Source organism: Eublepharis macularius, chromosome 2, assembly GCF_028583425.1.
Source record: "Eublepharis macularius isolate TG4126 chromosome 2, MPM_Emac_v1.0, whole genome shotgun sequence".
In the NCBI taxonomy this organism is placed as follows: domain Eukaryota; kingdom Metazoa; phylum Chordata; class Lepidosauria; order Squamata; family Eublepharidae; genus Eublepharis; species Eublepharis macularius.
In genome coordinates, this window is record NC_072791.1 from 83,993,504 (window position 1) to 84,020,311 (window position 26,808).

At 40.5% G+C, this 26,808-nt stretch overlaps 1 protein-coding gene across 3 annotated transcripts in view; it reads right to left on the reverse strand.

Annotated features, from left to right (window-relative positions):
• ACCS (1-aminocyclopropane-1-carboxylate synthase homolog (inactive)) overlaps positions 1-26,808 on the reverse strand; it is a 77,168-nt gene that overhangs the window by 3,502 nt on the left and 46,858 nt on the right. For all 3 annotated transcript variants that reach the window (XM_054972832.1, XM_054972833.1, XM_054972831.1), the window contains exons 2-13: positions 17,645-18,243; positions 14,974-15,033; positions 13,286-13,356; positions 11,245-11,314; positions 9,580-9,646; positions 8,877-8,974; positions 7,252-7,329; positions 4,734-4,834; positions 2,503-2,592; positions 1,636-1,681; positions 1,362-1,503; positions 552-694 (exon numbers count right to left, since the gene is read on the reverse strand). In XM_054972832.1, coding sequence (XP_054828807.1) covers positions 552-694; positions 1,362-1,503; positions 1,636-1,681; positions 2,503-2,592; positions 4,734-4,834; positions 7,252-7,329; positions 8,877-8,974; positions 9,580-9,646; positions 11,245-11,314; positions 13,286-13,356; positions 14,974-15,033; positions 17,645-18,082 — 1,404 coding nt within the window. In that variant the 5' untranslated portion in view covers positions 18,083-18,243. The remainder of the gene's footprint in view (positions 1-551; positions 695-1,361; positions 1,504-1,635; positions 1,682-2,502; positions 2,593-4,733; positions 4,835-7,251; positions 7,330-8,876; positions 8,975-9,579; positions 9,647-11,244; positions 11,315-13,285; positions 13,357-14,973; positions 15,034-17,644; positions 18,244-26,808) is intronic.

Here is a 26,808-nt window from a genome sequence, read left to right on the forward strand (position 1 = left end):
AAGACGGAAAATAGGTGAGTGTGGATTCGGCGCTACTTCAGGAATGAAAATAAAGCAGAAAGCCACAGATTCTGCCTGCCAAAAATGAGATTAGATTTCAAGGGAGAGGACAAGGGAGACATTTCCCCTTTTCTGAAATGGGACAGCCATGATTCCAGCAAGTTGCAAAGGCTCCTTTATCTCAACTACTACCACTAGAAAATCTCATAAGGAAATTTTATTTGACGCAGCTGATAAGAAGTACCTGGCATATTGGGGGATATTCTTTTTAAACTAATTTATATGCCATATTACCACCATGATGTCAAAGGAAGTTTACAATGTTAAAAGCCCGATAAAATAATCAATACATATAATCCAATAAATGTTTGAAAAATTCAAATGCCATAACAATTTAGAATTTATAGAGGTAAAAAATTATCTATTGGCCATGATAAAAGTCTGGAGTATCAGAAGTTAAACAACAAACTAGCTTGCTATCCTCAGAATACTGTGCTGAACTAGAGGAACCCTTGGTTTGATCCAGCAGAACTCTTCTTACAACCACTGACCTTTCGGAAGTCAATCCATACAAAGAAGCCTGCATTGCGGTTCAGGAAAGGAACTCCTAAGGTCTTGAGTTCATCTGTCACAAAGGTATGGGCAGCTTTTAACCTGTCATGGTTGGCCCGTAAATACACCTGGTTGATCCAGTCTAGCCAAGAAGAGAAAACACTTAGGGATGATTCAGACATGAACTTGCATTGCTTGATTTGTTGTCCTCATTTGACCCATTGAACTGACCCCATTAAAAACCACTGTGCTGAAAATAATGTAAAATAACATGAAAGTTTTGCACTTGGTATCTGATTTGACTCTATCCCATATGTATATCATCATCTGGTACTGCAGTCAATGCATGAAAAAATCACTTCAACAGGAAGAAAATGGTCAGGATTTTCAGGATTTTCCAATAGTTACCAGATGTCATATGCAGGGGAGTATAATACATTCATCATTCTACTCCCTTTTCTTACTTTTTTTTTGTATTGGCAAACCATAGTTCAAAATCCTAGTAGCCTTAACTGTTGATGATAGTTGCTATATTCACACTTGACACTGTTAACAGTACATTTTTTTAAAAAACACATAAAGGACGCCCTAAGCAGGTCCATCTATGCAAACACCACCATTTCCTTTAGTCTTGTTGCACCTGAACATAGTACATGCTTTAACAACAACAACAACAACAAAACCCTGAAAGTTCATACAGTATTGTTAGCCAACTCGGATCCTAAGGATTCTAGCAGGTCAACAAAAACAGCATCTAGCAGAGAACACAGAGGAAAGTAGACTATTGAGGTCCTGTGACACTGTCTCACCTCTGTCTTGCAGAAGCTGGGCAATTTTGTACTGGACTGGCCCACAGACCCCATGGAAGTAACACAAAGAACCGATGGCATTGGCAACATCTTGGTTCTCTGTGTACAGGGTTCCAAAACGAATCCCAGAGATAGCAAAGTCCTTTAGGGACAAAAAATATATATAATAATCACAACACAAACCGTTTGATCCAACAACATCATGTTGTTCTCTTTTATACACTGCCCTGGCCTTTGGATTCATCCCAATGCTGCACAAGAAAACAGTGCATACCTTACTAATTCCCCACATCACATGGGTCCTCTCTGGATCAGGTAATCTGTATGTAAAAGGGATGCATACGGGATGTTAGAAACAAATTGTGGAAACTTCTGGATCATCAAGTTGGCATTCTAAAACTCAGAGCAGATTACATGTAGCAAATGAGCAGTAGTGCTCCTCAAAAAGAGACCACAGGCCCCACTGGAAGTGCAGTTACAACACTATGTTCTATGAAGATCTCAAACAACAAAATGCCAAACAAATGCAAATAATTTAAAATGCAACTCTAACATCATACCTTTCCATAAGGTGGCCGTTCTTATAGCCTGCCTTCTGAAGTGACTTGCAGTCCAATCCTAAACCTTACATATTTCTAAGCTCCTAAAGTCAAGATGCTCAGAATATCATTGTCAGAATTAAACTAAAAAGCAACCTTTGGAAGGTCGAGAATATGCCAACTCAGTAGCATAGGGAGCACTGCTTTATACCCACCAAAAAACTCTCAACTCCTGTCCCAGCATGATCTTCTGTATTTTTCAATAGCTGTTTTTGTTAGGAAGGTTATTATCATGTTTCTATCCCAGCCCTCCTTTAAGGATCTGTAGGTGGCATATATTGTGTCTCATCCACTCCCATTTTATCCTCACACAACCCAGTGAGGTAGATGTCTGAGAGAAAATGACTGGCTCAAGATCAGACTGTGAGTCTCACAGTTGAGGGGAGATTTGATTGCAGGGCTCCCCAGTTAGACACTATAACCACTGCACCACACTGTCTCTGTGAAGAACATGATGTATGCAGTAAGTGCCATAACACCCCTAACAGCCCTTTGTAGCATTGGTCATTATCAGACAACAGAAGCAGTAAAGCCAGCTTTACCTGTCCATTTCCAGCACACTATGAAAAGAGGCAGAATCATCAAAAACGGACAGCATGTAGATCTCATCTACAATCACATGTAGCTCATATCTATTTTAAAAAAACAGGAAAATTGGAAAATTGGATAGAAATATATACTGATGACAAGGGCTGGATCCCACAGAAAATTACCACTAATGGCAGGGGAGGGGCAATTTTCACCAATTCCCCCCTCCTGCTGCAGACCTTTAACTCTCCCTTCCTGCTGTTCCCGGGGCCTCCCGTCCCCTAGAAGCAGCATTTTGGGAGGTATTCGAGGCTTCAGCAAGAGAGAGATAGCAAGGAAGTTCTGCTTTGCTAAGAGAAATCCCTTCCATCAGCAGATATTTACTTTGGGATACAGGCCAGGAGTTGAAGGTCAATGCTGTCAAAATCCGATGTCAAAACAGTAGAGCTATAGAAGTTCCTATCTAAGCACTACAGTCAATTTCACATTACTAGTGATTATGGGAAGACCTTGTGGACATCAGATTTTCTCCATAACTGACCATTCTTCTACATATAATGCAACCCACTAAAAAAGACAGATGTGAGACTGGTCTAATTTTCACTCTGGAATTCCAATTTTTTCTTACCAAGTATGCAGTCTCATCTTTACTCCTGTTAAACCTGTTTAACAACTATGCAAGTGGATTGGTTCAGAAGTTATCATACAAATATCTACATGCATATTTCTCAGTCATCCTAATTGACTATATTGTATCTCAATATTTTAAATATCTACAAGTGTTAACTGTACAATCTTTAAACAGTTGAAACGTTTGTCTATCTCTTTAGGCTTTATAACTCTACACTCTTCAATTGTCACTGGTATAGTCTCTAACATCCCCAATTGTTCTTCCTTCAACTTGCATTCCTTCACTAGCAGCATCTTAACTGTCCTGAAAAAGCATAGGTTTAGTATATAAAAATAAGTATATAAAAAACCTCCAAATCTATATCCAGCATTCCCCAAGATTCTAAAAGAGTTCAATAATTTCAAGTAACAGAACCCATTCCTTCAACCTATACGTATTAAAGTATGCATTTAAAACATTTGAAATATAAAAAACTGTGATGAAGTCATTGTCACACACACAAACACATTTGTATATTTCATCTCTCACACACACACGTGCGCGTGCGTGAACACACACACACACAGAGGAAAGAGTCCATCGTGGCTTCTCAGTATATCCCAGTGAAAGACATACATGATAATCGACAGCAAAATTCCATTTAATATAAAATCAATAGAATGTGTGAAGCTGCCTTCACTTAGCGCTTATATCACCCTGCAATCATAGCATACCTGAGGATAGGGGTGTGCATCCTGAAAAGATTTGGATTTCCTGCTTCGGGTTTACCCGAAGCGAGAAAAAAATTCGGAATTCTGATATTTATTCGCTTCAGTATGCTCCGTAAAGATTTGGAGCATACTGAAGTGAGGGTGAGCAACCCACCCCCACCTCCCACCCACTTACCTGGTCAGCAGGGAGAGGGGGAGGGTGATCAGCTGGGCGGCAGTAGCAGCAGTACGCGTGAGGCCGGGACAGCCCGGAGCCAGCTCCTCTGCCGCCTCACCGCCTCCTCTGGGCCTGCAGGGTGGCGGGGAAGGCTGGAGCCATCACAGTGACCATTTGAGGGGCAGGAAGGGCTTTCTCCACCTCCTCCGCCACCCCGCAGGATGGCAGAGAGGGCCGGAGCCACTGCTGCCACCAACGCCACCTCCACCACCAACAGCAGGGCCAAGGTAAGTGAGGGAGGGGGGCTGGGGGTTGGGGAGATGTTTAAAGGGCCCTGCCGCTTGCAAGCAGCAGGAAAGGGGCCCTTTAAACTCGGCCCCGAAGCTTTCTGAAGCATTCCAGATGCTTTGGAAAGCTTTGGTTCGGGATTTCCCAGTTCGGAAATCCAGAATCTTTATGGATCGGGTCCGATTCGGGTATTTTACCTGAATTAGAAACCCGAAGCACACATCCCTACCTGAGGATCTGACCAGCAAGCATCAACCATGTTTGCTGATCAGACCCCCATAGAACTAGGGATCCAGATGTGCTATGATACTTTCCAAGGTGTAGAAACACTTCATCTCTAACACCTTTGCTGCACTGATTAGAATAAATTATTTCTATTGTACAAAAATATTCAGCGTTGAGCAGCCACCTTAAGACAGCTGGACTGCTGGACAGCCAGACCATCCAGGAGTACCATACCTTTTTGCAAATTCCAAGTACTCATTAAGTTCTGAAAGAGAATAGATGTCCCCCAGGGGATTTTGTGGGTTCAGAAGAATTAAAGCCTTTACTTTGACACCCTAGAAAACAAACCAATCAACATTTTAAAAAGAAGCAAGGAAACAAGCACCAGGGGTCAGATTTAAATCATATAAAACCAGTACTTATATTATTTCATTATTTGATTATATATGAGTTGTTTTGTGATTGTGTATTTTCGTATTTCATTCTGAATTGTTGAAAGCCACCTTGAGCAGTTTGCTAGAGAGGCAGCTACAAAACTAATTAATACATTAAAAAACCCAAGACTGGCCACTTCATTTTATATGAAGACTTGTGGGGCTTGACTAAACTCTCAAAGCTTTTCCTCAGCGATCTGCCACTACTGCCATAGGCTGCATCACTCAAAGGCCTTTTGGACAAATTCCTTAGAAGGGTATACTGTTATACATAACCTGTAACTCTCCCCCACCACCATCACTGAATCTTTCAAACAGGAATGGGTAGAAACAGGGTTGGAATGATTTAGCTACACAGGGTATTCCCAAATTGCAGAATTAACACCAAACTGGAACATTTAAAATAAAAATTGAATTTGTCTTGATAAAGAAAGAGAAAGATATCAACAGGCAATTCAGAAAGGAAAATAGTTTGAATTTCTATGTTCAGACCCTGCATTGATGGCAGTTTGACAAAGCTAATATATTAAGGCTCTGACCTGGATGATCCAGATAGCCCTATTGTGTCAGATGTCATAAGCTAAGCAGGGTTGATCTTAATCAGTATTTGGATGTGAGACCACCAAGGAAGGCCAGGGTCGTTATACAGACAATGGCGAACCATTTCTGAATGTCTATTGCCTTAAAAACCCTACGGGGTCATCGTAAGTTGGCTGCGACTTGACACTGCAGCATAAAAAAAAGTAAGACTTAGAATTGAAGTCTGAAGCTATGTTGCTGGGGAAGGGAAAGTTAATTATTTATCTCCACCAGTTTCTCTTAGCAAAACAGCTCTTCTCCTGCCAGTGAAAAAAAGGCGAAGAGAAAGTGCCTTTTTTCCTACTGGACCAATAGCGGGCCAGGAAAAGGCGGGGGGGGGGGGGGAGAATGCACTTTTTTAAAGGAACTTTTCCCAAGTCAGGGTACCCTGCAACATTTTTAAGGTTAAACAACACATTGGGTGAGGCAATCATAAATACTTTTTTAAAAACTTTACTTCATTTATAGCCCGCCTTTTCAGCAGAAACTAACAGTAAAATCCTGAGTTACTCCAGTCTAAGCCCAGTGAAATCAATGTGCTTAGTGTGGAGTAACTCTGTTTAGGATTTCACTGTAAAGGTGAATTCAATCAGACAGCAGAAGTAATTCAATATACAATGTAATAGGACTGTGATTACAGAATTAGAAAACAGAGCAAACAAAAGATTGTCTAAGGTACGACATACCATAATGCAGAAATTGAATGATTAAAGAAAACAACGCAGTAAAAGAAGGAGATACTTAAAATAAACACTGCAATAGACTACAGTCCTATTTCCTTATAAGAGTGTCCTCCAGCTAAAAGTTCAGATGCTCACTTAACAGTTTAACATAAGAAGGAAAGCATTTTGCAGGCCTATTTAGGAAAGGAATCCCATCATTCTTCCAATGGCTTCTGAGCAGCTCACATGGTTGCCCTTCCATAACTTTATCCTCACAACACCCCTGTGAGACAACTTAGGCTGAGAGAGAGTGACTGGTCCAGAGTCATTCGGTGAGCTTCCCAAGTGAATGGGAATTTGAATCTAGGGAGTCGTAGTACTAGTCAAGCACTTTAAGCTCTACAACATACTAGCTCTTAGTCACATTCCCTGAAGTAGGCACAGGCCTCCCAGGTTTTCCATTCTGCCCCCCCCCATACCTTCGACCCAAGGACACCACCCTTAATACACACCTTGGCCACTTTCTCCAACAGAAGCAAAGAGACAGCCAAAGCCACTACCCTCAACATGATCAACAACCAAAATAGTCAGAATTTACTCAATACATACTTCATACAAACAAGGTTTGGAAGGCTAGGTACATAAAGAAAGAACTCTAGTGCTATTGCAATTGGGGAATGGGGAGTTAAAGCAGACTTCCCTTGTGTCTTGAAAAAAGTAACTGAAAGGAATAATAAAGAAAAGGACTCTGTCAAAACCTCTAAGACTGTTTCTATTGTGAAGGAGAAGCTTCTGAAGTTGTATCTTGATTCACATGGGCTAAGCGAGTCGATACTTTGCTGCTTCAGTTCAATATATGGCCCTTTTAAAAATGAGATATCTACCAGGATTCTAAAGCCATAAAAGAACATAAAAACAACAAAACATATAAAAAAAATCAGGTCCAGGTCCTCAACAATACTACTAAAATTGTATCCAGAGTTTTCATATTGCACCAAATAACATCCTTTGGATCTGCATCTTCACCCAGTCTTTGGACAAATATATCCAAGCAAGTGCAAGAGAAGCCCAACTCACCTCTGACTGTGCATCCTGCAAAGCCTTCTTTAGCTTGTCCACAGTAAGCTGGAAGGGACGAGTGCTTGTGCCAGACACCTGAAACACACCAAATGATAAAAGAAAAAGAGAATAACCATTAACTGAGCAGTCACTTACCCAGGTTGAAGGGTCATCTTTTATTGAAGGCTTGATAGCCATGTGCTCATGGATACAGAAGAGTGCACAAGGTTGTCTTGAGTGTCTGAAGTGGTACAGTCCATTCAGTTACCTCAAATTTCTACCACCTTACTCTGCTGCATGGAGAGACCAGCCCTGAGTAGAAACAGACCTCAACTTGGCTGTGATAACTGGAGTCAAATGAGGCCCTCTCCAGGAGAAGTACTGGGTCATCACATTGTTAAGCAAGACCCCTCTGCAATGAATTGATGCACCTTTTAACCACTGAAAGAACCAGGTGCTTTAGCATTCCACAAAGAAAGTTCTTTCTCACCTCAAATGTATCTTATTTACACTATTTGGAATTACTGACCAAAGTCACAGGGGGTCAGATTAAGACTGCCTCCAAGCACACCTCCTCCATGCCTGGATGGCATGGCACCTTAACTCGGTCTTATCTAGAAGTATGCCCAAGATGCTGAACCAACCATTCTTCCCATTCCTCTAGTCAGGGAACTCACCTATTCAACCCTACCCACCCCCTTGCTCCTCCATACTTTCCAAGCCGGAAAAGAAAATATTTTCTTTACCATTTCTCTCTGCCCCACTTTTCCCCTTTTGGCTGATTTGCTGTCTAAAAAACTGGGCTGCTTCAGCACAGAGATTCCCTGAATGGATAAGTAGCTACAATCTCTGTTTCGCCTTCTCATTTAATTTAGCTGATTTCTCACCTACCCTCTAGAGTAACTTGCCCATTGGAAACATTCCATCCTGAAGTTGGAATGGTTTGGTGACTCTCTCTTAACATGGGCTTCTGGTAGGCATTGGAGTGAATGCTTGATATTATTTTGACTGCTTTGAGTTTTCTAATTCTCCAGCCCAGCTGCATTACTGCCTCAAACTTTGCATCTGATTTCACACTCTCAGGATTCCTTCCATAACAAGGTGCTTGACCACTTTGTCAAAGACCCCTTATATCTATTTGCATGGGACACTGCATTCCCAAAAGTCATGTTTAGAACCTAAACCAGCAGCTCTATTAGCACAGAAATGAGAGGTGGCAGAAAGAAGGTTTTCCTCCTTACCCTTGGGCTATTTCAAACTGACTTTGGATCGCAAAGCGGATTACATTCATGCCTAGGACACATATGTCTTCTTACCACAAATGGTCAGTAAATAAACTTCTCTGCTAGTATTTTGGCAACTTGCCAACAATATTCATAAGTATTGATTGTATTGAATTACACTGTGTAATCCACCTTGAATCTCAGTGAGAGAGGCAAACTATAAATAATGTTAATAAATAAATAAACATAAGTGTAGCCCCACTGTTGGTTCCCAACTACCATTCAGTTCGAAGTTACTGCCTATAAATTGTCAAGGTAAAAAGTCTGCAAAGGTCATTTCATGAATGCCATTTATTTTAAATGATGAACTGCAGCAGTATTCCATTCCCCTCCTACAAATAAATTAATTAAATTAATTACCTGACTGTCTAAATAGGCATAGACCAGCTTGACATTCCCATAGAGAAACACACTCTGGGTGATACCGCCATAGAATGGAGTCGCAATCAGGAAGGCTTCTGAAACCAAATAATAAATCCCATTATTCCATTGCTTCCGTCTGTCTTTTTGAAACTGGTTACTGGGACAACACAACTGAGGTCAGGGTCCCAATTTAATGTCCCTGTGAGCCAATATCATATTATAGCCAGCTACACAGTACATCGGAGACACTTCAGCAAATTTCCTGATGTCTTCTGTAATATTAAACTGTTGCCGGGATTGAGGGTGATTTAAAGTTATTAATCCTTAACACATTCTGTGGGGCTTTCAGTTTTCCTGAAAGAAATCAACCCCCAGATTATATTGTACATGGGTTTTTTTTTAACCACAACTTAAACCATCGGTGGGAAGGCAAGCTAAGAGTCAAAACCCCTTTCCCATGCACTAAAGCTAAGATCCAAACGGCCTCCTCCCCCAGCAGCTTCTTAACGTACAAAAAAATCTGGAAATCCGATCACAAATCTCTTATGTACCTTATAGACTGGCATTCAGACATGTTCAAGTAGAGTATATGGCACAAAAAAATTATGAAATGGCTATTCCCCATACAAGTGATTGTATTATTCCTACTGTACTTCCTTCCAACAAATCTATATATTAAATTGCTCTCATTTGCACTTACCGCCAGGGTCACAGAGAACTGTAGCTAAAGCAGAAAACAGAGAGCCACAGCCATTCTGCACAATCACCTGCAGAAAAGATTGTGGGATAAATATTACTCCCCTTCACAAAAGAGTATTTGCTATACAAAACATCTTGGCACTAAGGATGAAAATCTACTCTTGCCCATCTCTTCAAAACACCAAAGAACTGTTTTATATAAATTCAAGGAATCAGTACATTGGAAAAAGACAAGGATTTGATCATACGAGTGCAATGGATCACCCAACTATGGTGTGCCCAAATCTGGAAGAGAAAATAATGCTGTGTAATTGTTTAAGACACTCTAAACATCAGAAAGTTGGGAAAAGATGATATTCCTTTCAGGGAAGTAGTAAATTAGCATTATGTTATTCAGAAAGAACCATCTCTTATTTTGCCATTGTTAAATATAATAAAATATTTCATGACAACTCAATAAAAATTTTATCTATTAGATTTCTTTTAAAAAAAAACACTTCCCAACTGAAACTCCCAAAATGGTTTAGAAGAGAGTAAATTAAAATTAAGGTTAAATGTATGCTATTTTTATAATTTTATTGTATTGTTTTACTCTGTGAGCCACCACGAGCAGGTATCTACAGAGGCATCATCTATTTGAAATAAAATTAACTACACAAAGCAATAAAACAAAGTATTATATAAATCGTCTGTAAAACTTAACCTGTCAATAACTGATAACAAAGATTTGTAGAAGTCCATCTGAAGGCTAAGTTCATTCATCAGCTCATCAAGCACATACTACAGGCCAAACTACACATGATTCCTCCCCGCCTCTTGTTGGGTCTTGGTTCCTTGACCAGATTCTCACTCACTTCAGTCAGAGAGCTATTGCTGGGAACTAGTATCCAAGTGTCACAAGGGCCCAATTCGGATTTTAACTGTGGTGACCGATATTTTAGAATGGTCAACTTTTTATATGGCAGAAATGGGCAAGCAGAAATCAACTTAGGTTTGCATATACTCAAAGTGCCATTCTGGTTTTTACCACAAACTTCCTCAGAATTAAACTAGACGTACCAGGGTAGATCTGTGATTAGCATTCTGTACTTCCATTCTGAAGATCAGAGAAGGATCACTGGGGAGAGAATGTTGAACCACTTCCCCCAATTATACTTAAACAATTAAATGCCTCTTTCAAAACTGCACACAGGATAGGAGACAGAGCTAGTTGCTGTTCCAGGGGGTGGGCGGGTGATAATTTCCAATTCTGAAGATATATTGGAGCTAAGGATTAAGTGCTTTTGCCAACCAATCCTTCCCAGTCTTCAAAGTAGCTGTGTGACACTGCTGAACTCCTTTAAAAATATGGAATATTCTAATCATGGACCTATCACGTTGCCTAGTTTAAGCTCATAATACATTTAGAGACTGGTAACTATCTCTAGATGAAGTCATCTATTTATTTATTTTCCTTTTCCCTCCAATGGGGACCCAAAGTGACTTCCATCATTCTCTTCTGCTCCATTTTATCCTCACAACAACAACCCTGTGAGGACTGGGAATTTGAACCTGGGTCTCCCAGATCCTAGTATGACACTACACCACACTGGTTCTCAGTGAATTTGACAGAGAATACCAGTACAAAGGAGAAAAACCAAACAAACAAGAAAGGAAATTGACCTACATTTTCCGCTTTGAGAGGTGCAGGTGCCTTGCAGTAATATGTCAAAAATCGAGCTACTTCCTCCCGCAAGCTGAAGAATACAAATAAGGCTTATGTAGCAACCGTGAAATAAGTTTTATCAGGCAACTGACATCATATAGCTCACATAGGAGATATCATAAAATCTCCCAGTTCATTGTTGTTTTAGATTTTTCAAGTTTTTCCTGCAACTGAAGCCTGCAGCTTAAAAATAAACACTTATTCCTTACCCTCATTTAAAAGGGAGGTGTGAAGACTGTTGCACATACACTAGAAGAAACTCAGGCCCAACATAATGCCGTCCACGTATTTTTCCCCAGCAAGATTTTGCATATTCACAGATCAATCAGAAACTCTCTAAAGCATGTTTCTGCAGCCTTTAGGTCATGATTGAATAAGAGACATGTAGCTGGTCCTCACATTATGGAGGTGAAATAGCTACACACTTAATTTTTGTGAAGAGGTGGTGGAGGAGAGTGCCATCAAGTCATAGATGACTTATGGCAACCCCAGCTGTTTTTTTTAAGGCAAGAGACTAAGAGTCAAGCTACAAGTGACGAATTACACTTGCCTGGCAAGTGAACAGACTCTCGTGTATTCCTCTCTGTTCACTTGCCATTCACTTGCTCTCCACTTGATCAAGTGGAGAGCAAGTGAATGGCAAGTGAACAGGGAGGAGTACATGTGAGTCTGTTCACTTGCCAGGCAAGTGTCATTCATCGCTTGTAGCTTGACTCTCACAGAGGTGGTTTTCCATTACCTGCCTCTGCAACCCTGGTCTTCGTTTGAGGTCTCCCATCCAATTACTGAACAAGGCCAACCCTGACAAGATCTGACAAGATCGGGCTTGCCTTGGCTTTCCAGTCAGAGCTAGCATCATGTATCAAAATATAAATACTACAGAGAAGTGATATCACACCCAATGACCACACTTTATAGGAATTAAACTAGAAACTATGGTTGTTGTGGGTTTTCCAGGCTGTATTGCCGTGGTCTTGGCATTGTAGTTCCTGACGTTTCGCCAGCAGCTGTGGCTAGCATCTTCAGTGGTGTTAATAGAATAGAAACTATTACTTCTCTGGCCCTGAGAAACCAAGGTTGCAAAGAGAAGGAGGAAAGGAAGTTTTCAAGGCTTAAGAAAAGTTTGCATCACCATCATCCTATAAAGCTAGTTTGTAAACATACATCCCGGAATCTGAAGGTCTCTCATTCATACAGAGCAAACATACGGAAAAACCATATACGATATTTGGCATAAGTTGGACCTTATTATGTCACAGCTAACATTACTGGTAGAAAGCAAAGTTCCCAAAGCATGCTGGGACCCAATTGGGATTTGGACCACAGTGTGGGGGAAGAAGGGACTTCAGCCTTCCCCCTTCCCAGATGTTTTCCTGAGTCAAAATGGTTCAGTGGGCATTATTTGCTCTGTAGTAAGCTACATGGGCAAATAGCATCTCTGGGGCTGTTTTGGCTCATGAAAACAGCATTGGGAGGAGGGAGGCTGAAGTCCCTTCTTTCCTCACACTGTGGTCCAAATTCAAATTGAGTTCCAGCATGCTATGGCCCCAGTCCAAACCAGAGCCAGTTTGGTGTAGTGGTTAAGAGTGGCAGGACTCTAATCTGGAGAACCGGGTTTGATTCCTCACTCCTCTACTTGAAGCCAGCAGGATGACCTTGGATCAGTCACAGCTCTCTCTGAGCTCTCTCAGCCCCACTCACCTCACAGGGTGATTGTCGTGAGGATAATAATAAACCGTGCTGAGTGAGCAATTAAGCATAAACCTTGCGGAGTGAGCAATTTAGTTGTCCTGAAGGATGGTATATAAACTGAATGTTGTTATTATTGTTGTTGTTGTTAGGCCCCTGCATGCTTGGGAGCTTTGTTTCCCACACATAATGTTTGCCTGTGACACAATCAGAGTTGGGTTAGGGGAACTCCAGAACTGACTCCTACCAAAAGTCATATCTACTTCAGCCCACATGCAAAATGAAAAAGGAGTACAAGACAAAGACTACTTACAACATATGCCCTTTCCAATCAGGATATTGTAGCAGTGGGGGCTCAATGACATTCATGTCACTTTGTGTCAGCTATCAGCAATGAGAAGCAATAAGGATTAAGCTAAGCAACGTAAATTGGCCTGCAAAAGCAAGACAGAGCCAGTCGACTGAAAGACATTAAAGACATTAAAGACCTGCATTCAGTGTCTCTAGCTAGAGTGCATTCTTCTTCAGTGAACAAAATCCCAAACATATCTGTCTTAAAAAAAAATTAATTCCCCAAAAATTATTAATAAAAATTGTACAACATGGCATCAACATTAATACCTGCTCGATACAAGGACTGACAATGACAAAATAGGAGACCTGTATAACCTACTGAATCCCTTCAGACTCTCATCGCTGCTAAATAGACATTGGATAGGCATTTAGGGAATTCCCATATGTCAAAATCAGATCTCGAAAGTATGGATTTGCTGGAACCACTTCTTGTTCAGAAAGATAATTCACCACTGAGAGCCAAAATTCTTGGAAAGACCTTTGATATATTTCCAAATTTGGCCTAGTTGAAGTACTCATAATTTTGCTTCAAATGAAATGCTCCCACAAGCTATTATGCCACATTTGTAGTGTTGGGCCCTGTTTCTCCTTCCATTTTTTCACAATTGCAATTCTAGTAATGGCTAGGAGAGTTGTAATTAATGTGGCTTTTATTTTGGAGCAATTCAACGTTGGACAGCAAGACAGCAAACACATCTGTCTTGATCAGCAAGGCTCATCCACCCCTTTCCTTTCAGAGATGGACACAGAAGCCTGCTGCCTCAAAGCATCCCAATAGTGAAATTCATGGAAAATGATTCATTAAACGGCAAATTACTAGAAGAATGAAAATATATTTGATTTCTGTTATTATTGAGGGACATCTGAGCTTAGCAGAAGAGATGGAGGGTGGCATATTGTGATTCTGGAAATGCTGTTCATTCCCTTTAATGTGATCCAGCTCCCCTGTTTCCTGCTTTAATCCACTGCTGGATCCTTTCCTCCCTCTTTTCTTTTTCAGTTCCAGGGGAGACTAAAATCCTGCCACCTACAAAAGGTGTGTGTGGAGAATGGGTAGTAAAAGATTAGGGGAGGAATGGGAAAGGAAGATTTTAAAGGTTTTAAGAGGGACATGTAGCATCTAAATGTTAACAATTCGCATCCCTAGAGAAGTGCCATTTTTCTTACAATCTGGAAGCCCAGAAGCTTCTAAAACAGTAGAGAAAACAGGCCAGTTCACAGCAGCAGCAGCAAGATGTGAAAGACATAAGTCAATATAACTAAAGAACATAAGAGCAACCATGCAGGATCAGACAAATGGTTCATCTAGTCCAGCATCCTGCGTCACAATGTGGTCAACCAGATGCTTCCAGAATGGCTACAAGCAGGAACAGAATGAGGCCAAAGCCTTCTCCTGTGATGCCTCCCAGCACTGGTATTCAGACGTTTACTACCTCTGACCAAGAAGGGTCCTTTTAATCATCATGGTTGATATCCATTAATGGACCTGTCCTCCATGAACTTGTCTACTCCCTGTTTAAAGCCAACTAAACTAGTAGCCATCTCTAGTCTTCTTTATTTTAAATACAGGAAATAGCAACATCTTCAACGGTGGCTAGCTCTACCTAGGGATGAAGGGGCATATTCTGCATTTAGGATAATACTTACCCGCTTGGACATCAGATCAAAGCATAGTTTGTTCTCACTGGTGCCAAAATTAATGATGCCCTTGAAACAGAGGCAAAAAGTGTTGTTAAAAAAAAATCCTGTATCCTTCTGCCATGAAAACAATCAATATAGTACAAGTTCCATTAACAAGAGTATTGAAGATCAAATTATTTGTACATAATTTATTTTTAAAAATTGCTTTTCCAAAGTGCTCATTGGATCCACTGCTTAATTAATCCCCTTTAGTTTATACAGCAAATATTATACACCACTCATTTTTGTAGGATTTAATGTTTCTGCTGACAATTTTGACATACCAACTAGTGTGAAATAACATGGTACATAGATTAGTTGTTTACTGCTATGTACATAAGATAGACTTCAGATGTAATTTGCATAGGCCAAATGTGTGTTTCTCAGTCAATTACAATTCTTACTGTTCATTTATGCTCATATATGGAACTTTTGTTTTTCAGTTTTAATTGCAGGTTAACTTATATGTATCTTCATGTCTTAGAGACAACAGCATCGCTCAGTCATTGTCTTTCTACCGTGTCATTACTTACATCACTTTTTGCCTTTTGTATCCTGCTTATTCTCCAAGTGGATCAGGGCAGACCTTGTAAGCTACGTTGTTTTCCACAAGGAAACAGACCGGTGTAGTTTGTCCACTGCTGCCGTGGCTGTCAATACAGCACAGCAGCAACCACAGGATATCCACATGGCAAGTTTCTCAGCATTTTCCTGCCCCAGTTCCCTGACAACAGCCCTACCCCCATTGGGGCTTTTAATGCTTTTTTCCCCCCAATCACCAATTGAATATAGTTATAATGCTAAAAAGTTATAACAATTTGTGTATCAGATTCTGTAAATCTCCAGCTTTCATCTTTTTATAAAGCCCCATTATTGCAAGTAACTTAAATGTACTTTCTCAGGACTTTGGTGCTGGTGATTTGAGCATTTCTGCAGCCATTATTTCCATTATTATTGATGTCATTTATGATATTATGAGAATATTTATTAATTTTTCTTGAATGGTATTTATGACATGTTATTTATTCTTGTGAATGTATTTGTATGATTGATAGAGGATTGGATCTTGAAACACTGAGCACTTTATGAAATATTTATAGGCACTTAGACATATAAAGTGGTTTTGATTATTAATGATATACTGTGATTAGCATTTTTCCTCCTAGCTGTGGGTTTCCACCCCTATTTGTGACACCAGGTAACCTAGCAAGCCTTGGAAAATTGTATATTTGCAATAAAAGATACTTATTTTTTTTAAAAAAACATGAAGCCGGGAATTCAGAGAAAATGTTATAGATTGTTAGAACATTCTAACTATATTCAACCATCAATTAAAAAACAAACACAAAAAGCCACCAGTGGCAGGGGAAGGAAATGGCCATTGCAGGACCAGGAGCAGGGAAACTGGCTGCCATGTGGGTGGTAAAATCTAAACTTTCCTACCCACAAGGCAGCCATGCAGGCTTTGCTGCAATATTTCCCAAAACTTTGCCGCAAAGCAAGGTGGGGAAAAAAGAGAAAAGCTGTGAAAATCCCTAGAGGAGCATAAATGCATCATGATGCTGTGGGAAGGCAGGGGTTGAAAAACACTTTTAAACAGCATCAAACTCAGGTCAAATAATCCATATGGAAAAAGATGAAAGTTAGCCAACTTTGATTAGAGAAAGGACATTATCCACATTTATAGCAAACTGGAAACCCTTTATTGACTTTCTGCGTGAAACTGAAAAAAATGAACTGATGATTTGAGGTTTTGAAGAGTAAGAAGAAAAAAGGAATATAGAAAAATGAGTTTTATTCTGATAATAATAAACAATTGTGAATTTTGTACTCATGCTAATATTTGTCGTACAGAAAATCAAAAACTTTTTCTATATATTTTTTTCTTCCTTTGTTTTTTCTTTTTAAATTTTTACTTGTTTTTTTAAATGTTTTCAATAAAATCCATTAGAAAAAGAATTAAACAAATGATATTAGTAAGAAGAGGTGAAGGAAAACAGGAGTTCTATAAACTGCATCATAATTATATGGGTAGCATTACATTGTGGCATGAAAAAAATTAACATTGTATGCAATGAAGTACCCCTCATGCCATGCCTAGAGATCCACCACCACCACCCCTCTCCAAAGTAGCACTTGGGCTGCAGCAGGAGGGGGACAAGAAAGTTGCACTTTGTCGACGGAATTCCTTCCCACTGCTGTAATTTTGAGCAAGGTCCAAACCACTGGCTGTACTAAATAATCATGAAAGGTTGTATCTGCTTCACAGATTATACATTAGAAACTTTTCTTCTCCTCCAAGCCCTTCTTTTACCACGTGCAGACCAATTATGTCTATTAATCCCTCTGAGACCAATGAGGCTTACCTCCAAGTAAGTTTATTTTAGACTGTTAAATCTTAGAGATAAAGTCTAAGCATGTGTCACTGTATTTATTCACATTCTTCTCTTACTAGCTTTGCTGCTCCTCTTCCCGCATTTTCTACCTACGATCTCTCATTAGATTGCAAATTTCTAGAAACAGGAACCTGAAGGCTTGGGAGGCGGGGGGGGGGGGGGAGTACACAGTGTTACTGAGTAAATAATCATTTAAAATTATAATTATTTTTAAAACCTGCCACAAGAAGACCTTCACTCACATTGGGATTTTTGTCTTCATCATACTTGTCAGCATGATAGGCATTGTATCCTTCTTCTGTGGATCCACGGAAGATGTTGGCAATATTGCCTCGGACAGAAAGGTATGGGCTGCTTTGGAAATCACTATGGTTACAGAAACTGTATATATTGGTTGTCTTCTCCAAGGCAGGCTGCCCTAGTTGTGTGGTCCTTGTTTCCTGTTGGCCTCCTGAAGAAAATGCCTGGCTAAAGTCCACTCCTTGGGGAAGCCCACTTGCAGAGGAGCTACTATTGTTCTGTTTTAAGATGCTGAGCATCTGAGCAAAGACACTGAACATGCGGAACTCATGGTCTCGTTCCAGTTCAAAGCGCCGCTGCTCCAGCTGTATCCGCCGTTCCTCCACCTCCAGGTCTCGTTGCAGTCGCCGTTCTTCCAGTTGCAGAAAGCGTTCCTCCATTTCCCGTTGTGCTGTCAAGGTCTTCAGTAAGAGTTCATCAAGTGGATCCTTCAGCCGTTGGGCTTTCCGTTTCTTCCGCAAGCGGTGCAGAGTAGAAAAACCAGGCCGTGGCCCCAGACTTTGGATTCTGGATGAAGAAGCTACGTTGGGCTCACTGAAACCTATAAATAAACAGATAAGGGGAAATTATCCACAAGTGATTCCTTTAGGTCCTTATTTTGACAAAACCCAAATTTACATAGCAAGTTAACTAGTTTCAGGCTGCCCACAGAATCTCAAGGCCAACCTAAAGCCCACTTCTAAACAACTATTGAATGTTTCCTTTAACTGTCTGCATCAGGCACCGGATGTTGAATATCCACTAATGCATCTTGTCCAGCATTTTGTCTCTATCCAAACCACAGAAAATTACTCAATACTTTAATTAGTATAATGGCAGGTTCCAGGGCTTGAACTTGGTGGGTGCCACATCCTCTTTTATTCTCTTAATTCATAGGAGATGGGTGTGGTGGCTCAGGAATGAAGGAAAGGCAATCTTCAGATACTCAGAGACATTCCCATTACAGTAAGACATTCAGACACAATTATAAACAGTCCCAGATAATGGATTACCCAAAATCTCATTCAAGTCCTAGAGACCTATAATAAATTCTGGTCTCTCTCAGATGAGTCCCAATTAAGCAACTAACCTGTTTTTTCTAATTAAGCAACAGAACACACCTCACCATGTAAACTCTACCAGAAGCTAGGTTATGTTCCACTAAACAGGGGCCAACTTCTAGGGAAGGATGCCAGGATGTGAAGTGGATGCCCATTCCCCTTTGATCTTTGCCACTGAAACTTAAAATAAGGCAGCTACAGGTCATGAATCCTCTTGTCTATCAGTCCATATGCCTCCTTCCCTGCAGTAATGATCAGACTCCATGTAGGCTGCACAGCAGGCAAGAAGAGGGTCAATCAGTGGGGTGGGGTGAATGGCCAAGAGATGGTATGGGTGCCTTAAATTCAGTTTCAGTGGAAGATTTTAAAGACCACTGGAGAACCTGTATCCTATAAAACAAATCAGTAGAATAGGTTGCTGCTACAGTACTTCCATATAAGTCTATTCAACAAAAGCTGAATCATGTAAGAGAACAAAATTCAAGCCCAGTAGCACCTTAAAGAGCAACAAAATTTTCCATGGTATAAGGTTTTGTGAGTCCAAGCTCACTTGTCACATACAAATCAGAACAAAGATCCATCACCCCTTATATAGAGGTAAGAGCCAGTTTGGTGTAGTGGTTAAGAGCGTGGGATTCTAATATGGAGAGCCGGGTTTGATTCCCCACTCCTCTCCTTGAAGCCAGCTGGGTGACCTTGGGCTAGTCACGGCTCTCTGGAGCTCTCTCAGCCCCACCCACCTCACAGGGTGTTTTGTTGTGGAGATAATAGTAACATACTTTGTAAACAGCTCTGAGTGAGCATTAAGTTGTCCTGAAGGGCGGTATATAAATCAAATATTGTTGTTGTTGTTGTTGTTGTTGTTATTATTAAGAAGGTAAAAGGGGTATTACAAAGAAAGGTAATTGAAACCAGGATGAAGAATTACAATGAAAACTGTAAATAGTTTCAGGTGGGTACTGTGTTGGTCTGTTGTAGAAGACCAACTTAGAGACCAACTAGATTTCCAGGATGTGAGATTTCGAGAGCACTGACTCTCGAAAGCTCACACTCTGGAAATCTACTTGGTCTCTAAGGTACTACTGGACCCAAATCTTGCTCACTGAAAAATGTAATCAGCATAATTAGAGCAAGAAGATATGCCAGAGGTGGGATATACAGAAAATCAGCATGTGTAATGAAATAAGAATCTTATGTTCCTATTCAGACAGGGTAGGGGTAGGTCCATTATCCTGAACTTGTTGATGAATTCTAGGTTAGCAATCTCATGTAATCTCCCTTTGAAGCTTCTCAGTATGAGGATTGGCACTCTTAAATCAGTAACAATGTCCTGGAAGATTAAAAAAATTCTCCCATGGGTTTCTGAGTATTGTGATGTTCAGTGTCAGATTTCAGTATCAATTTATTCTTTTGCATATGGACTGGACAGTTATCAGATGTAAAGAGAAGAATTAGGTAAGGATTAGGCTAAAGAACATCAATACAGACTATGAAGCTTTCCTTGTTTAGTATGCAACATGCACTAAATTCTTTAGAGGGACTGATCCCTGGTGAACACTGGTTCATATTAAGCCATAACGTAATATTTTCACAGATAATCAACAGAAAGTCCCTTTCCACCCTTATGATAAATGTGCCTAAGCTCTAAGAAAAAAAATGTGTTCTCAGCTGATGCAGAATAGCACTGAAATTGCAATTAATTCCCAGAGTGAATCACAGATAATAAAATTATTATATAAATAAATGTTTGCCAAAGAATGATCTGGTTTCATGAAGTCTAATGTGTCTTACCCGTTTGGTGTAATGGTTAAGAGTAGCAGGACTCTAATCTGGAGAACCAGGTTTGATTCTCTGCTCCTCCACTTGAAGCCAGCTGGGTGACCTTGGGTCAATCACAGCTTCTTGGAGCTCTCTCAGCCCAACCCACCTCACAGGGTGATTGTTCTGGGGATAATAATAACATACTTTGTAAACCCTTCTGAGTGGGCATTAAGTTGTTCTGAAGGGCAGTATATAAATCAAATATTATTGTTATTATTATTATTACCCATCACATAAAACAGTTTCCTACACACCAACTACTTTTACCAGTTTATCTGTGGTGATCAATATCCCTATAAAAAATAAACAAGGACATTTTTTACCACTCAGTTTCAAAATTAAGAAAGCAGTCCCTTCACAATCCACTAGGTGATCTTGCTGTAACTTCTTACATTTTAACAAAGGCTCAGAGCGCTCAGATACTCTTGTGGACTTGGGATGAACAACAGGACCCTGAAGGAAGCCTGCTCTATAACTGACTACCTGACCTTTGCTTCTTGTACATATTCAAGTTCTACAATTAAAATACTATTGTAGCAACAGAAGCTGGTGTATAAAATGAAAGAAATTTACTTACCCTGTATTTTACAGACGTTTCCAGCCCAATTTGAGATTTACTCCAAAGTCTTTATAAGATCACAATCCATCTATCACAAAGTCCAAAAATTACAAAACCTATTTTTTCTTCTGCATTCGTGGTTTTAGACTACTATTGGTCTTGAGTCATGTTTCTCATGTAAGGGACAATTCTAAAAAAAGCTGAAATTCTATGAACAAAAGATTTTCTGCCTCAAAACTATTTGCAGGCTCTTAAAATGAAAAGTATTGCCACAGAGAGTTTTTTAAAACCCCAAATTATACACTTTATTAATTTCTAAAACAGATTAATCACCTTTTCCCCCAAAGGCAATGTACTATGGGCTTCAGACCACAATGGAATACAGGTTTCTCAAAGCAGAGCCCCTGAACTTCTTGAGAAGAAAGGCAGATGGGAAGGCGTAAGTATATCAGAATGAGAGGCAGCAGAGTGGCTATATAGAAATGGAAGACTTGGCCCTCTCTAAGGTACTACTTCTTGGCAAAAAGGAGCAGGGAGGGGCTTGGAATAAAGCATCCAATTAGTTAACGCCCTGGTTTTCAAAGAACAAGTGAGGATCCCTTGGCAGTACAGAGGTGATTGGCAGGAGAGAAATAAACTTCTCCCTGACCTTTCTTAGAGATTTTTTTCTTGACTGAACCAGCAGGCAGAGAGACAGCCTGCCTCAGCCCCACCTCATCAAGAGATGTGGGTTATTAGTAAAACTGTAGCAGCCAAAACCATGGGTTTTTTGGCACTCAAAGACTAGCAGATATATTGTGGTGCAACAATAAATTTGCTGCTTTTTAAGAAGCAACAAGACTGATTTTTGGTTTTGATGTAACATACTAGAATGATTACACCTTTGGGGTTTCAAGTCACCAGTTCCTGCATAGCACCCTTCCTATGGAGACTTTAAAACCTCACCACGTTCTTCTAAAACCCATAGCCATCCATTTTCATTTGAAATTTTTGCCTCCAAACTTAAGACAGGAAGGAACTGCCAGTCATATTTTTGTCTTTGGTCCTCCTGTCTACATGCCTTTAAGGCCAAAAAAACCCCAACCCACACTTTAAAGAGGAACAGGCTGTTCTACAAACACATCATATCAGGCAGAAAAGTAATGTGGAAAATCCATTACAGTGGTAACAGAGTAAGGCAGCACACAGAGACGTTATTTCAAAAGTTGTCTGTGTAATAAAACAACAGATAGCTTATGCTTAAAAGATACTTACAGACAATCAAACAGAAGTTATTTTCTTTCCCAAAGAACACTTTGGCTACATATGCTGAAAGTCAGCAACAAGTACCAAATTTGTTAATCTTTATATACTGGAAACTCTTCCTTTTCCAGGTTGCCACAACCCTACCGATAACCCCACATCTCTTGGTTGGCGTGCCTTAGCGGGTCTCTGGAGAGGTGGCATATATATATTTCCTAAATAAACAAACCCAGTGTGCCTCCTCATATGTGTTGATCACTTTCTCGTGTTTCTGAAGTCATAAAAGGGATGTCTCTTGTGCCTCATGGTTTAGGGTACACATTGGTAATGAAGGGAAATGAGGCCATCATTAAAAGAAGTGGTCAAATTCTGAGGAGAAATTAAGAATCATTTCACCCATGAAATGTTCAACTAAATATGGAATCATGGTTATTTAGTTATTTTTAGAAAACTGAAAATAGCATCAGGTTCCCATTTAGTGACACACACAAGAGTACGTCTATTTTTCCTCATGCTGTTGTGGCAAAATATGTCTGAAGCAGTCCTTAAGGTGCAGCCTCAAGAACACAAATACCTGAAAAGACTATGACTGCAACCATATTCACACTTAACACGCAGTTTGGGCTGCTATTCCACTATTTCTTTTTTATATACAGATACCTCCTATCAATATATATTTTAAAGACCTTGGACCCAATCTTTTCATGTCAACAAATGTTCAGTCGGGAAAGGTTTAAGCAAAAAATACCTAAATAATCAAGCCTTCTCCAAAAAGTCATTTATGTTTGGTATTTGGGCTTCCTTAGAAGGGCTATAAACAAACTTAAGTATAAATTTGCTCATAATATGGCCCCTTCTCCGTAACATATCTGTTCTGTTCCTGTTTTACATCTAGGAGTCAATTATCTTCGTTCTAAATTTTTGTGAAGTGTGGAGCTTCGTGCTCATTTTTATCCATTTATTCTCAAAAACATATATTCAGTTTGCAAGGTATCCCCATTATATCTAACCTGCTGTTCCTCAAGTTTTTCTGTGAGACAACAAAATTTTCTACATTTAGCACAGATTTGGGGTGAAGACCATTTAGAACCATTACCTCTTGACCATTAACAAGTTTTTTTCCCTTTCCATGTTGTCTGCAAAATGCCTTCTTTTTATTCTGAACAAGAGGTGAACCTGTTCACAACACTTGTCACTGCACAGCTCACTGTACTCATGATTAGGCATGTGCGGTTTGGGAATCTGATTCAGAAAAAATGCCAGAATCGGACCTGATTTGTAATGCCTCGGAAAGCTGCAGAGCTGCTTTCCGAGGCATTACAAGCAAGCAGCGGCAGGGCCTTTTAAACATCACCCCAGCCCCAGCCCCGGGTAAACCCAAAGCAGGAAACCCGAATCTTTTAACAACAGTGTGAGTATTAAATGTGCAGTTCTGCCTCCTGCTGAAAGAGTTGCAGCAATACCAGATGAAAAACAGCAGTTTATGTTAGTCTCCTTTCCTCCATTTTACCCTCACAACAACCTTGAGAGGTGAGTTAGGTTTGCAAATGTGTGACTAGCCCAAGGTCAGCCAGCACCCTCCATGGCCAAGTGGGGATTTGAACCAGGAAATCCCTGATCCTAGTCCAACATTCTAACCAGTACACCACACTGGCTCTAATAACTCAGAGCTCCTATTCTTTTATAAAGGAGGGGATATTTTCCATCCTCCCTGTATTTGCTATCCACACCTTCCTGGCTTCTTGTGAGTAAACCTTTGCTTCCATTGCAAATCACAGAAGGATGTTCTGGAGCTAATCTGTGCCAGGATGTTCTAATTCCCTTCACTTTTGCCACTGCAAGTCCCATCATCATCCTGAAGCTGGTGGCCAAGTTTGAGACTCTTAGGTTTAATTTTTGATGAGTTAAACAGACATCCTTAGGTTCCGTTGCAAATAGCATGGGGGTGGGATTCTGGACCTAATGTGGGCCTGGATTTTGAGCTGCCCTTCATGTTTGGTGCTGAAACTCCCATGATCATCCTGAAGCTGGTGGTCAATTTTGAGACTCCTAGCTTCATTTTCTAATGGGTTAAGCTTGCCACGAAAAATCTTAGCTTCCATTGCAAATAAGATGGACCTAATGTGGGCCACAATGCTTTCATTCCTTTAATGTTTGGTGCTGCAACTCCCATGATCATCCTAAAAGTGCTGGCCAATTTTAAGTCCCCTAGCTTTATTTATTGATGATTTATGCACACCACAGACAATTGGATGTCTCCTTTGACAAAGGTAGTAAGAATATCTCAAGGCTTATTTTGCTCTGCTTTTGAATCTGGCCGCATTCCATAAGCTGTTTTAATAGTTACTGCTGCCCTACCAGCACATCTTCCAAGAAACCAACAAGTTCCATTTTTTCCAATGTATGTTGGGAGTCCTCTCAGGTTTTATATTTTTCTTGTTTTACTTTTGACTTCCTCTAACTTACTTTCTATTTCTTCTAGGTCCAAAGTAACAGCATGATCTTTATGATATATCTAATTCCCAAGTGGCCCCAATGTATGGATGCTTAAACCTGTCACTCGGGGCCACTTGGGAGCAAAACAGATGCTTCTGCAACCTTGCCCCCACAGGGTAGAAAAATCTGCAAAATATAAAAACTTACATTGGAGTGTTTAAAATCCCCCAAAACCAAGAACGTGCTTCGGGGACATACACAGACACTTTCCTCCTCCTCCTCCTCCTCCTCTTCTGAGAGACACACCCAGCCCTCCCACAGTAAGCATACCTCCTCAGCTAAGGAGGCCAGGGGAAGCCAGCCTGTCTGCCACTGGGGCAGCGCTGAAGCTCCAGTCTGGAGAAAAGCCACCGACTCTGTTGAAGCAGCAAATATGCAGTTGATCAGCTGGGGGACAGCCCACTGCTGCCACCTTCATGCTAGAAAAGCTACAGTCACCCAGCCTGGGGAGGGCGGGAATGCCACTCCTGCTACCCTCAGAGTTGAGGTTTCAAACATGGAGTCAGTTGCCTGGAGAACTGTGGCTGCCATTGTGGTGGCAATACTGCAGTTGGCCAAGATGGGAAGAGAGGTGCTGCTGCCATCATTCAGCTGGCAAGGCTGGGATTGGGAGGACTGGGGAGGGGGAATGCCTCGTCTCTTGTGCTCTTCTAACTTTTTAAACTATCCAGCTTTTTATAGTTTCTCCTTAAGTTTTTTCTATTTTCCCTCCAGTTCCTCTACACTTTCCTTTTTTTCAGATTTTAAATTTAGACTCAGTGAAAGATTTTTTCCCTGCTGTTTCATTCATTCAAATTAGTTTGCAGTCTTATCTCTATTCACAATCACAGTCTCCATTTTTTTCTCTTTCATTTAACTTGTATTTAATGGTCATTATCATTAATTCTTTCCTATGTATGTTTAAAATTCTTTTCACCAACAATTCTTTCAATTAATCTCAGCTCAAATCGTCTGCATTATCTTTTGCTTTGGAATCTGCACCTTTATTGCCCTTTCTTGAACCCAATGCGTCAGTGAATTCGGAGCCAGTGTGATGTAATGGTTAGAGTATAAGAGTAGGATCGAATTCCCAATCTGCCATGATGGCCTTTGGCCAGCCACACACACACTCAGCCTACCCTATCTCATAAAGTACTTGAGAGGATAAAATGGGGAAGAGGAGAACCATGTAAGCTAACTTGGGAAGAAAGGTGTGTATAAATGAAGTAAACAAATAAGTAACTTTTCCTCTCCCTTTCAAACTATCCATGAAATTAACATCCCCTCTTAATTAATTTTACCTCTAAACTCTGTTGCTAAGATTATAATGGAAACAGTTCAACAAAGTATCTCTTAATTATCCACCACAGTATTTTCATATTAATAACATTATTAATGCAATAAAGATACTCTCAAAAAAGGAAGAGCACCCATCTCTTAAATAAAAGTACACTTCAAGCCTTTAAAAAAGCAATTCCTTAAACTTCTCTTTTGACAGTATCTAGTCATATGTTGTACAGAGGCAGACTGGCCATTTAATATATTGGTCAAAATCCTGGTGAGCTGGAAGACTTGCTCTGCCACAGCCTGCCTTTGCAGGGAGAGTGGTGAAGAGGAGACATGGCGGCACCCAGCCCAACAGGTGAGGATGGGCATGATGGCGGCCCTTCTTGGGCATAGTGTGTCCAACAAGAAACAAGGCCAATATGTACCTGCTTGCCAGTTGCACTATGCTCAGGAGGGCACAGGGAGAGTTTGATTATGGCCCATATTCCTCACTGGCTGTACTAGACATAAACTGGAACAGGATGATACTAGTGCCACTGTGCTCCCACTTGCCAAACATATCACGCCTGGGCTGGTGGCGAGAAGCTGGATGCACCATATCAAGGTCAGCACAAGATGAAGGTCAGTCTTCCTGCTCCTCTCCATTGGCCACACCATGCCCAAGCTGCCTCTGGACAAAGTC